Raw genomic sequence first — 13216 nt, forward strand, 5'->3', positions numbered from 1 at the left:
TATGGAAGATGGAAGATTGCATCTTCTTTTTTTATATTTTCTCTTCAGGCTTGGGAACTTCACTTCTGCTGCTGTTTTTATCCTGTGCTTCTAAGCACAGAAAAAAAATCTGCAAATCTGAAATGAAAGATAGAGAGGAATGAGAGATTAACAGGCATAGGAGTGCAGTATACACGCCACAAAGAGTACTCAGAAAAATTGTGTTTGGATAGTCTGTGGGAAGTCTATACTTTTTAGGAAGAAAAATTATCTACCTAGTTATTTGAAGTACTTATTTTGTGATAAGCTTAATTTGTATTTTGGAACTTCGACACAGAACACACCTTCTATACTGTAGAAAGAGAATAATAAAAATAGGCTGATTTTGTTGTTGTTGTGATAGGTACTTTTGAAAAACCCAAGCGGTAAAACTTTGACGTACAACGCTATTCTTGTAGGAAGAGATGCTGATGATTTCTCAGTGCCTAAAGGAAACACTGTCACTATTCCTCCGAGGTAAGTAATAACTTTTTTTTTTAGCATTATTAAGTCTAGTAAGATGGAAATATAAAACTACTAATTTAATATTGGTGAAACACTAGACATGTGCTCAACTCCAAACAGAGCAAAATTAGTCAGATTAAAGATCAGGCTTTTTCTCCTTATGCTACAACAAATCCAGATTAATTTATCAGTAGGACAATTGCAGTTTAGCTAAGTAGATCTTTAAGAAAGGAATGCAAGCTTTCGGATCATTAGAGGAGCCATCTGTGTCCAATATATTTTTGTCCAAGCGTATTGAATGCTCGAATTTGCAGTTTGGATCTGCTCTTCTCATATGTTATTTTTTTGCCCAACTAAAGTTGAAATATCCCCCCTGAACTTGATTCACATTTTTTACATCGATGCATTGTTGAAGCCTCATCAGGTAAAAAAAAAAAATATCTTTTCTAAGATTTCACTTTGTGGGGTTTTTTTTTCCTTATTTTTAATTGAAGTGTGACTGGGAATTTAAGAGACCATGTCACAGGTTTGATAGTAGTGTTAGACCCCATCCTTTCTCCCCACCAAGATGGAAACTTTTGCAGCTGCAAGGTAGTTACTTATTTATCTTATTTCTGAAGGACATTTAGGGATTTTGGAGGGATACTCATGGTATATCACCATCTTTTTCTTTTTGCTCACTAAATAAGTTTTGCACTTTCTGTGCTATGTGGCTTCATGACTAGATATAGGAATTTCACTAATCCTTGTTTAGTGAAGACGAGAGGGATAAAGCAGTGACTCTGGCTGTCAGTTAAGAGTTTTTAAGTTTAGACTGAAAATCTACTTAAGATGTTCCTTTGCAGACAAAATGGATTAGAGATTGTAAGAAGGAAAACAAAGGTCAGCATTTGTATGATAATAATCTAGGAAGAAGAAAAACTTCAAATATATATTGTCAAATTCAAGAATACTGAGCATAAATGCAGTGTTCTTTAAGGATGATCAATTTTTCAGTATTAAATGACATGCTTACTTTAAATATATGCAAACCAGACAACAAACAGTGCTATGTCTTCAGCCACCTGTGAGTCTGATTCCATTGCATTTTCTTTGCAATTACTTCAAATAAGAATTAACATAAAAATGTAATCCATGAAAATATCACGTATTTCTCTGAAAGGTCAATATCATGGCTGTTTTTCACTCCACCTTTGACAAACAAAACACAAGACACAAGTAAATGTGTACAACCTTGTCATTGAGCTGCTTGGCTTTATATATAGGAAAAAAAAATTGAAAAAACACATAGAAATAAAGCCTTGTGCAAATGCCAGTCACAGAGTGACCTCTGCAAAATTTGTCATAATGTAATCTTAGTTACCAAACAAAAATAGGCTCTTTCTAATTGATAGCTTACTTTATATTCTGATCAGAGTGTTTGAGAACTCCAAACATTGTTGGGAGTCTTGTAGGTACTTTATATTTTATAATAGTATCATAGGTGGGTTTGGAACTGATAGTAACCTGGATAATAAACCAGCACATTTGTTTGATTGATTATGTGTAGGCTTGTTGCTGTTAGTGGTGATTGATGTTCAGTTTTATGACGTCAAGAAAAATCGTAGAGGATTTATAGGAAAGCAGAAAAACTTCAGAAAAACTCAGAAATGAGGGAAGCTTCTTACAGACTTCTAGGAAAAAAAGAAATGTATTTAAGATCTAAATAAAAGTGAGGGAGAATTTTCAGTGAATTCAGTAAGAAATTTGGTGTCACTGTCTTAGTAAAACTTATTGCTTATTGGAGGCTTTTTATTTTATGGGAATGTTAGCATCACTGACTGTAAACTGTTTAGGAATAAAAGACGGAGAACAGGAATTCTAGTTTAAAAGTAGGAGTTACACTTGAAAAGTCTTTTTAGGTATCTGTAAGGGTTCAGACAGTTTCAGGTTAGATATCTCCGCATCCTTGTTCCCCTGAATTGAAACTGTTCCTTATGAATTTAGGAATTTTATATATACATATGGATATGCCTTCACCATAGTTTCTTTTACTCCAAGCTAGCTTTATACTAGCCAACTTTTTTTCTACTGAAACACAGGTACTTTTGATACACTAATAAATAAGAAGGAGTTAAACTTGTAGCCATTGCCTTGTGAAGGCTGGCTGCAGTCAAGCTGTAAAGCTTGCTTTGCCAAAGTTATGGGATAACAGGTCTAAGAAAGTATTGACAGGTCAGAGAAATTTGCTATGAGGGTTCAAGGCAATTGCAGATGAGAAAATCAAACATAACCTTGACAGAAAGGCTGAAAAACTGAAACTTGTGTCTTCTGATTGGAGAGCTGGAAGACTTTTTTATAAGATGTGTTATGCTTACAGTCTTGTCTCTAATTATCTGCCAAATATATATATTCTTATATTGAGAGGTAACTATAATTGGATTTAAGATCACTGTGGGTTATTATAATCACTAATGAGGAATACGTGTGACTAACTAATCCTGTTGGACCTCCTGGGTGAGCACATTTGGCATAGAGTATTCCGTAGAACTGTGTTTACTTTCCAGGAGAGATGAACTGCAGGAAACTGGTAAGCTAAACAGATCAGGGGAAAAGCTGAGCAGAAAGGCAAAAGTAATGAAGAGGAGTTACTTAATTATATTAGGGGGCAGTGATGCAGGATTAGATGGAGATGGCAGTGATTTTAAACTACTAACTATGAAGTGACAGAAGTACGTACTATACATCTCTGTATTTTCAAAGCAGCATGACAATATATACTGTGTTCTGCTACTAGCTGGAGAAACCCGTAAATAGCTGTGGTGGGTTAAACTCGGCTGGCTGCCAGACACCCACCCAGATGCTCTCTTACTTCTTCTCCTGGACAGGACAGGAGAGAATAAGTGGCTAAAAAGTTTTTTGAATTGATGTAGATGAGGAGGCTGCTTACCAGTGGCCATCACAGGCAAAACAAGCTTGACTTAGGGGAAATTGTTTTAATTAACTTTCAGTTAAAATAGATTTTTGCAGTGAGAAAAAAAGTTACAAATTAAAGCATCTCCTCAACTCTTCCTCACCCTCTTCTCCCAAACTCAACTCCACTCCATCATTCTTGAGTCCTCTACTTTCTCCCCCTGTCACCTTGAATGGCACTGAGGGTAATGGGGAGCAAGTAGCTGCAGTCACTTCATAATAGTTCCTCTCTGCTTCTCCTTCCTTGTACTTTACCCTCTTTGGTGAGTCCTTCCATGAGCTGCAGTATTTCAGGAAAGAATTGTTCCAGCATGGGCTGTTTGCAGATCATAATTCCTTCAGAAAATATCCAGCTGTTTTGGCTTGAGGCCCTTCATGCACTACAGTGTGGATATCTGCTCAGGTGTAGTCCTCTCTAATGCTACAGGGAAATATCTGCTGTGGCAGCTGGAGCATGTCCTCTCCCTCTCCTTCTCTGAGCTGGATGTTCCCACTGCTGTTTCTTATCTTTTTCCACATTCCTATGCCTTTCTGATGTTTTTGCCCTTTCACAGAAGTGCCACCAGCTTGGCTGATTGGCTTAGCTGTGTCCTGCGGTGAAGCCAGCTGGAACTCTGTGTCCTTCTCACGAGGCTGCTGCTACAACCTCCTGTTACCAAAACCTTGTCAGCTACACCCAATAAATGTTGAGGAATTAATATTTTATATTAGCTGGCTGAGATAAAACTCGTCTTCATTCTAAGCAACTGAATGTCAGGGAAATCTTCCAAAGACCATACTGTCATTCTACTCTGGCTTTTGGGATGCATCAGAACATTCTCAGTATAGCTGATCAGATCTTGCATATAATGTAATTAATCTTTGATCTGAGATTTGCAATCTCCAGGGCTCTGCCCTGTGCCGTGTAGATTTGCAGTTCACAACAGTAATTGCATAAAGGTCCCTAAGCTCTCTTACGTTGTGTGGATATGTCTATAAAGTTACTCAGACTGAGTATTTTAACAAGACAGTTGATGAAGATGTCTCAATCGATATTTAAAAATATATTCCTGGAGAATAGACCTATTTAACTGCAAACTATATAGAACAAAACTTTATAAAAACAACAGCTTGAAGCTGGAGTTGTGCAAATTCAACCTGAAAGTAGTGCAGCTGATTAGCTATTGAAGAAACTCTATCTGAATGACAAATTCTTTAACTGTAGGGTTTTGCAAATCACAGAGCATTGAAAATAGTATAGGAAGTAACCTCAGAAAGTTATTTAATCCAACGTTCTGCGCGGATAATATGGGGTGCTTTCTCAGAAAAAATGCTTTTGCCAAATGGTAGTCCTAAGAAGAATTTGAAGGATGATTGAGTTGCACATAATGACCTGCAATATGTATCTGCTATAGACTGTGTTATCTATTGATTTATGTCAGCCCTAAACTCTGCAAATTTGGTCCCTCCAAACAATGTTTTGTCTTTCTTCTCTTACACCAAAGTATAACAAATAAAAGAGAGAGAATTTGATTGCTTTTTAAAAAGATAGTACATGTTGGGTTGATGAAGAAATTAAGAATCTTTGACCTCACTGGTATATCAACTGCAATAGGTGTGGAAAGAGGTAGTTATAATAAAATAGAATGAACAAGATTATAGAACAATTGCATGAACTGAATTTTCCCTCACTTTACATTGACTGCATGACAGATATCTAGAGGAAAAAACTACGCAACTTCATGTTTTCCCTAATGCTGGCTTTTCCACAGAAAGCAACAGTTCACAATTCAAATCAGTTTTCTCTGCTTTTACATGAGCCAGATGGCAAAGATCAGGCAGAATGTTCCATACGCTCCATTTCTCTGTCATTCCTATTTGTGACAAGAGCAAAGTAGACTCCTTAAAACTTGATCCTTAAAAGTGGCTTTGGAAGTACATTTCACAGGCAATATAGTTGTCTGGGAGTGTTAAGTCTCAGGATGTGTTTTCTGGGATGTGTTGAATGGCAGGACAACTTAGGAATCTCTGACTATAGGGGCTTGACAACTCTTCACTGTCAAAACCAGTAATGTCTGGGGGCTCTGCAGCAGAAATATGAAAGCTCTAAGAGCTAGATTTTCAGAACTTGCAGTATTTCATCATTGATTCTTAGAACTGACATCCTGAGACTTTTGTTTTTAGGAAGAACTCCAGGTAATATCATACTCATTTATCCTGGATGTTAAGGCTAGAGATCATGTTGGGTTAATTCTATTATTTAAAATTAGCCTTTCTGCAGTTTGGTGAGATTTTTTTTGAGTTCTGCTGTATCCTTTTTGAGGTTAAGAGCTGCAAACAGTAATTAAGGTGTGAGCCCTTTGGATGGGATCCAGTGTCCATCTACATTTTTGTCCATTTCTTTTCTAATTATTACTAACACTTCATTTGCTTCGTTGGATGTTCCCCAGCACTGTGTTGATGTTTTCATGAAATCAGCTGTCAAAAATGCAAGTTCTTAATGGTGAATTATAATGGTTTGGAGGCCATAATTTTATGTAAACAAAGAACTACTTCCCCTGCATTCATCTCTTTATGTCTATGTACACTGAGTCTCCTTATCATTTTGTTGTTGCACAAGGCCCTTCAATCTTTGCACTGACCGTCTTTGTCCTAACAGCCTGGAGCAACTTAGAACACCACTGAACTTTCTTACTTTCTTACTTTCCAGTTCTCACAGATCCTTGAGGACTCTATTAATGGCCTTCCTTCATAGTAAGAAGTTCTTTGCTTCTTTGCTTTTTTCCTGTCTGCTAGTTTCCTTCTGAGTCTACAGAAGGAAACTTTGCTGGAAATAAAAGAATTAAACCACCTTTGATCATGTTCTTTTTGAACTTCTTTAATGAACTCCCACAGGTTTATGAGATGGGACTGCTTTTTACAGATATTGACTTCTGCCAGGTAGATCTCGTTTATGTAGAACTTTTTTTATAGTAGATATCGTTTATACTTAGCCTATTATTTTGCTCTTTATAATTGTTTCTACTACATTGCATGGTGTAGATTTGTGGCTTAAAAGTCTGTTATTCTTCTGATGTTCCCCACATTTTTTAAGATATTTGTGTTCTCTTTATCACCATCCAGTTCTCAGATCCCAAAGCAGTTTTAAGAGTTATGTAAACACATGCAAACATGCATACATATGTATTTATTTATAATTATATATCTTTTCCCACTAAAGAGGGGATAAGATCCATGATGAGGTAAATGACCTCTAAGAAATTATTTTATAGAACTTCTGCTGTCATTGAGATCGCTCAACTTAAATGAAGAGATGGGTGCATTGAGTTCACTTGAAAAAGTAGCTGTTATTATGAAGGTTGTGAACAAAATATAAATTAACATGATTCCATTGAAGACATGGTATGCTGGTTGCTATTAGAAGACCTCTACTTCACCACTTAATTGGATAAATATATATACATTCAATACATAATAGACATATTTCACATATTACTGCTAGTGGATTGGCTCGGCTTTAGAATTCCGAGTTGGCAGAAGACAAATAAACCACCCTTAATTTCCCTCTGCCCTCTATTTTAGTTCTTTTCTCTCAGGCTGCACAGTTTGTATTAATTGTTTAATGGAGAAGACTGATTATGGTTGGGAAGAAGCTTTTTGACTTCAGTATTTTCTCTCTTCCAGCAAGACAGCTAACAAATCTGCAGTTTGTAAATATAACTTTTTCCTATATTTTAGGAGTTCCTTTGAAGTAGTAGTCAAGTAATACCAGCCTGAGTCAAAATTTGTCTATACATTGTTTTCCTTCTGCAATCTTTTTCATACAATTTGTTGGGGGGTTTGGTATGTATTTTGAGATCTTCCACTTGCAATTTAAAATATATAAGTCATTTTCTGTTTAGAGAAAGCTCTCCCTGCACTGGTCATATGTGTAGAAAGGCAGAATGCTTCTAGATTCTCCTGTTCTCTTGCCTTTGGAACAGTCCTACTCACATAGTCACAGAATCACTAGGTTGGAAGAGACTCACAAGATCATCGAGTCCAACCGTTCCTATCAATCACTAAGCCATGCTCCTCAGCACCTTATCCACCCATCCTTTAAACATCTCCAGGGAAGGTGATTCAACCACCTCCCTGGGCAGCCTGTTCCAGTGTCCGATGACATTTTCTGTAAAAAACTAGAACATTATGATTTTTCTGACCTTCGTGCCATCTTTAAGACATTAATCTCAAAATTAGAGATTGATTTTTGTAGCTTCCAAGTGTGAGCTTCAGCCATTAAACTTTTCTCATTGATCTTGGTTAGTTGCAGGACTAATGCGAATCAAGTCTAAACTTACATCTTACCTAGTATCAACTTACATTTCATGTGGTCGCCCCTTCTCTGTTTTCCAATGAGAGACTTGAGCTCTTGCTTGTACAAGAGTACTTTGTTTTTTCTACTTTTTAATTACTCAGCTTTACTAATTACTCTGAAGGGATTTTTTACTGGTTTCTTTCTCAATCTTCAATAAGGATTTGGTTAAGAGCATCTAGATCTGCCTCACGATGTGCGTAACAGGATGTCTGGCAGTTTCACTCACAAAAACCTATTCAAATAAGGGAACACAAAGTAATTCAGTTGTTAACTTAGGGCAGTACTCTAAGGAAAGAGAACATATGCTAGTGTGGGGGTGGGCAGGGGAGAAAAAAAATTAAGCTACATGCTGAAGTCATAAAATGTAATAAGGACTCCAATATTCTTTTTTCTATCTACATAGTTCTTTTATTAAAATGCTTTAAGGTGCTTGTAGGCAAAATGTTGAACTGCAACAAAGTATTTTAGAATAAATTAATGACTTTGTTTTCTTTTCTAGCTGCCTTACCTTGCAAAGACTCTAATATGTCCTCCTGAAATGATGTTTGAGTAATTTGAGTCATAATTTTGTGCCTAACTATTTAAACTATTATTATTATTTTGCCTAGGAGACAAACAAGCATAAATGTGGAATTCACTAGTCGTTTTTTGCGCCCTGCTGAAGCAGTGTTGCTACTGATTGCAAAGAAAGTGGGTGGAATAGATGGTGCCACACTAGCTTTTTCTCTGAAATCTGAAGTCAAGCATATTAAGCCTGCTGTAAGTTTATGAATGTATGATTAATATTGTCACAAAAATATTGTTCATCTGTACATTGTATCAAACAAAAGTGAATTGAAGAATAAAAGTGTGAGTCACCATCAGCATTAGCCTTTGACCTATCAATGTTCAGGCTTCCTGTACATGCAGAGAAAAGCCTAGATAAATATCTAAGTTTTCTATGCATATAAATCACACTCAGATGGTAAAAAATTTAAAATTTTGCATTGATTGATCTGAAAATAAATCTGAAGCCCTTTCAGCATATGAATACTTTTGGAAATTTCACTGGGGAGGTGGTGATATGCTTCAGCCTAGTGATGTCAGTTGTCAGAAGCAGATGGACAGCAAACTTTTGTTAGGTGTTACTAGGCTTATTTGTGCTTTTTAACTTTAGCCAGTCTGTAGATTTAAAATGTATCCCAGAAACAGAGCAGAGATAGGCATGTGTTCCAGCATTTGTTATCAAACATCCATTGAGCAGATCTAGATAGATCCTCTTCTGAACTTTGATGGTGTTTATGTGATTCTCTTTTTTTTCACGACACCCTTTATACCATAGCAATAGACACTGCTGTCAGAAAGGAAGGTTGAGGCAAGAGAAAAAAATAAAGGACATGTAAAGATAAGAAGGAAAAAAGATGAGAGCTCAACTCTTCTCCTAATGCTGTCATTTGAAAGAACATTTAAAATGTGATGAAGTTTAATGCATGTTTGTAAAGAAATAGTCTTTAACTCTTCTTTGATGGCAACAACACCTAGCAGTTATCTTACATTAATTTTGTAGTCACTGGTGGTCAAACACATGGTTCTGTTCTTTTTTGTGATATATTCCTGTCTATGTATTTTACATGAATGTAATTTTGCAACAGTTTTATATTGATATAAATCTTTGTTCTCTTTCAGCATATATTAAAATGCAAATCCCCATGTTATGAACTGAAGAAAGTTATCCTAAATGTTACTAATCCCTTCAGAACTGATGGCATGTTCAGGTAGACAATGCTGTAAAGACGAATCTTTAATGATCATGTTATTTTGTCAACTCTTTTCCATAATTGTCTTCTTCTTAAACATGTAAAATCTTGAGGTTAAATTATAAGGATTTACATTACCAAAATTGTTACAAGCACTGTGTATTGGAAGCTATCATAAAGAGTAAAGAAGATAGATAAGCCTTAATTGAAATACATCTCAGTGAAAGCAGTAAAGCTAGAGCTTTAATCAAACGGAGTTCATGAATCTTGCTTGTATTTTTGTATTTGGCTGAGGGCCAGCAGAATTCCAAAGGGAAACAAACTATGCTAATTAATAGTCAGTTATTTTTTTCTAAATCTGTTTTATCTTGCTGTTTAAATTATTAAGCAAGCAAAAAAGAAAACCTATGCTTTTGCCTTGGGGCTCACATCACTATCAGTTAATCTAATTTTTCATTTGTATTCATCATAGATGTAACATCTGCAGAGTTATAAATGTTGCTTTCCTTAATACAAAAGAAGTAGAGAGCTGTGTCCCTTTAAAATCTGTTTATGTGATCTGATTCCATATTTTGTCTTTAGTCTATAGAACTAAGCATTAGTTCATGTCATTAATTTATTTACACATTTTACATTCTAATATTTTTAGCTTGTACTACTGATCTGTTCAGTATACATTTTGTGTAGGCTGGTAAATTAAGTTTCTCTTTCATCCACAGAATGCATTTAGTATGGACAAACTTAAACAGAATTGTTTTAACTGCTCCAGCAGTGTGCTCTGGCGTAAGCCACATATGGAGGAATTGTACGAGTTTATTTAGCTTCTGTCTTTTTTATACTCCTTGAGGTGGTCAGTGATGCTGCCTGTAATCAATTCTAATATGTGCATTAAATTTTGGAAAGGATAGATAAAGGCAATGAAGGAGTTTATTTTTGTGAAGTAATTGTCAGTTTGTGCAGCATTTGAACCAGTAATCTAGAATGAAAGATTCTTTGTATCATGTTTCCAGTGTTATGTACCATCTAGTGTTCCATCAGGGGATGCATTGCTTAGTTGCAAGTTATACTAGGAAATGCACTTGTGGCTGGAAATCTTAAAACTGAGAGTATAATGTGGTATGATTTTAAAAACTACAAATTAAAAATATGACTGCCTCTCTGAACTCATGTCAAATATATAGCAAATGTCAGGTATTTCACGTTAAGCTAATGCTTGCCTAGCATTTCGCTGTTTGTTAGATGTTACCCATTCTATTAACTAAATAATCTTTTCTGATATTTATCGTTTCTAGCCTTTAATACCGGCGGATAGATCTATATTTTCAAGATTACTGAATGTTTGTGCTTCATTACAAAAAATTAGTTGAATAAAGTTAAAATTATCCATTCTGTTTCTTTGTGAAGTACTGCAGCTATCTCTCTTTCAAAAAGAGAAAACTATTTCTATAATATAATGTACTATAATAAGTAATCATCATTATTATTTTTCAAAAGGCAGATTCAATGCTTTCGCCGGGAATGAACTAGTGATGTGTATATTATCATAAATCTATTGAAAAATTTGAATTCAGATCCACAGCTAGTGCTAAGCTTATTGACATCGGCTTCTGCATTTTTGCTCTGTGCTATGTAATCTTCCTTCTGTTTTTACTGTTGTCTGAGAGTGCAGAGAAAATGTAGAAGTGTAGTTTAAAATGAATTAATTGTGTGCTGGTACCACGTAACAGAACTTTTATAGTGATATGAAAAATTAATTCTGAACTAATAACTAGCAATAGATCAATGGATTGTCTGATACCTAGTGTGAAAATGATGTGTGCACAATGTAGTGTACATAAAAGGAAAGATCAGAATCTTCTAGGAACAACTGAAGTGAAGCAGTTGCTTGTGGTTTGTCATAAAAATCACAATGCACTCTATTTTAGTGGTATCAATAATAAAATAAAAATTAAATTAAATAAATAAAAGCAAATAAAATAAGCAAAATAAAATTAACTGAGATTTTTTTTCAAATGTAAATTAAAAAAATTTCCAATCACTTAATTTACTATAGATCAGAGTATAAATTATACATTAGAAGAGTATTTCCACTTAAAATATGCATATAATTTGCCTTAATATTGAAATGGGCATTATTTTTTTCCATTTTTAAAAAAAATTTTGAAAAGAAGATTGTCATGACATGTTTTGAGATGACTGTGGACCGTATGGTTGCAAATCAACCTGTTGTATTGATAAGGTAGTCGTTTACCCAATAACCCTTGAGTAAGTGTCTCAGGATTGTGCATGCATACATGTGCTTTAAAAATTACATGGCCTAAATTGTGCAAAATTTTTAAAGTTATTACATAAGAATTAATAAATTACAAATAAGTATTTTAATAAATATATTAAAAATCTTTTACAGTACTTTTAAAGTATCTCCAATTGAAAATTGGGGAGACTTATAAGTTTCTCCATAAACTTATATATAAGTTTACAGGTTTCTCCATGAACTTATAAACTTATAAGTTTCTATAGGAAACCTTCATTTAAAAACTAGAATAAACTGAGTTTTGTTTTAATACTTTAAGTTGAAAATGCAGTGATTATATTTACTTGCCATAATCCAGGGTCATTTTACTGGAATCCACAAGTTATTCAGTGCAGCCAGAAAAAGTGTATCAAGCCAAGGAAGAAAAGCAAGAGCAAACTTTTAGGTAAGTTCTAAGTGGTAATTGCTAACTATAATATAGTGAATTATACAATTCTATTAGTGTTTAATCTTTGTATATAGTTGTGTACACATCCATTTTAAAGAATTATAGTTTGGGATACGGAAAGATTGTAGAATTCTGTAGTGTTTTAAAAGCACTTTACTGTTAACTTAATCAGTGGAAGTAAATATGGCAAAAAAAATCATGTAATGTGGCATTTGGTAACAGCAATAGAAATAGGATTGAGAGGTGAACTATTGATACTGGGATAGGTGCTACTACGGCTGCCTAGGTGTCTGAAATGCTGAAAACTAGTCCCACTTCATTGCAACAAAATTAGTTCTGATTCTTGGAAGGAAGAAGATAGAGTTATTTGAAGGCACAACAAGTCAAGTTCTTATTTCTACATAGGTGGTCTATAAAATTCTAATTGTCTTGAAGTGCAAATGTTACAGTTTCAGTAGACTCCTGGAAATACACAAACAAAATAAGAGGTTATCAGTGCACCTATAATGATATAATGTGATATGATTATTACTTAGCTGAGCATGGACAGATTTTATAACAGAGGTAATCTGGAAGGAGGAGTGGTGTTCACAGTAGTGTGGTAAAGATAATGGCAAAGAATAAAAAACAGAGAGTGACTGGAATGTCAGCTGAGAAAGGAGGTATAAAGAAAAATTGATGCTTAAGACTTATAGTTCAAAAGGAGATATATCTTCCTTCACTGTCTTTAATTGTTAGTGAGATTAATGCCAATAAGCTTAGATGAACAGGCAGAAATCTTTGCAGGCTTTGAAGATGCAAAAGGTAAATTAGACTCACTGATAAATAGAATAAAAGAAAAACAGAATCAAAAAGGCTTGAGGACTAAAATTTGTGGCACTCTCTGTAAGTGGCCCAGCACAGAGAAAGGGCTACTACAAATATCTAAAACAATGATTGGAGCTTACCAGATATTAGGATTTGTTCTGTTTTTTTTTAATAATTAACAGTTTAATAACTCTATTTTT

The 13216-nt window shown here is 34.8% G+C and overlaps 1 protein-coding gene across 1 annotated transcript in view; it reads left to right on the forward strand.

Annotated features, from left to right (window-relative positions):
- The window catches only part of CFAP47 (cilia and flagella associated protein 47), a 312383-nt gene that overhangs the window by 100306 nt on the left and 198861 nt on the right, over window positions 1–13216 (forward strand). Inside the window, exons 37-40 of the mRNA XM_069873329.1 lie at window positions 383–495; window positions 8380–8530; window positions 9437–9525; window positions 12120–12206. Coding sequence (XP_069729430.1) covers window positions 383–495; window positions 8380–8530; window positions 9437–9525; window positions 12120–12206 — 440 coding nt within the window. The remainder of the gene's footprint in view (window positions 1–382; window positions 496–8379; window positions 8531–9436; window positions 9526–12119; window positions 12207–13216) is intronic.

This window comes from Phaenicophaeus curvirostris, chromosome 1 (genome assembly GCF_032191515.1).
Source record: "Phaenicophaeus curvirostris isolate KB17595 chromosome 1, BPBGC_Pcur_1.0, whole genome shotgun sequence".
NCBI classification, from domain to species: domain Eukaryota; kingdom Metazoa; phylum Chordata; class Aves; order Cuculiformes; family Cuculidae; genus Phaenicophaeus; species Phaenicophaeus curvirostris.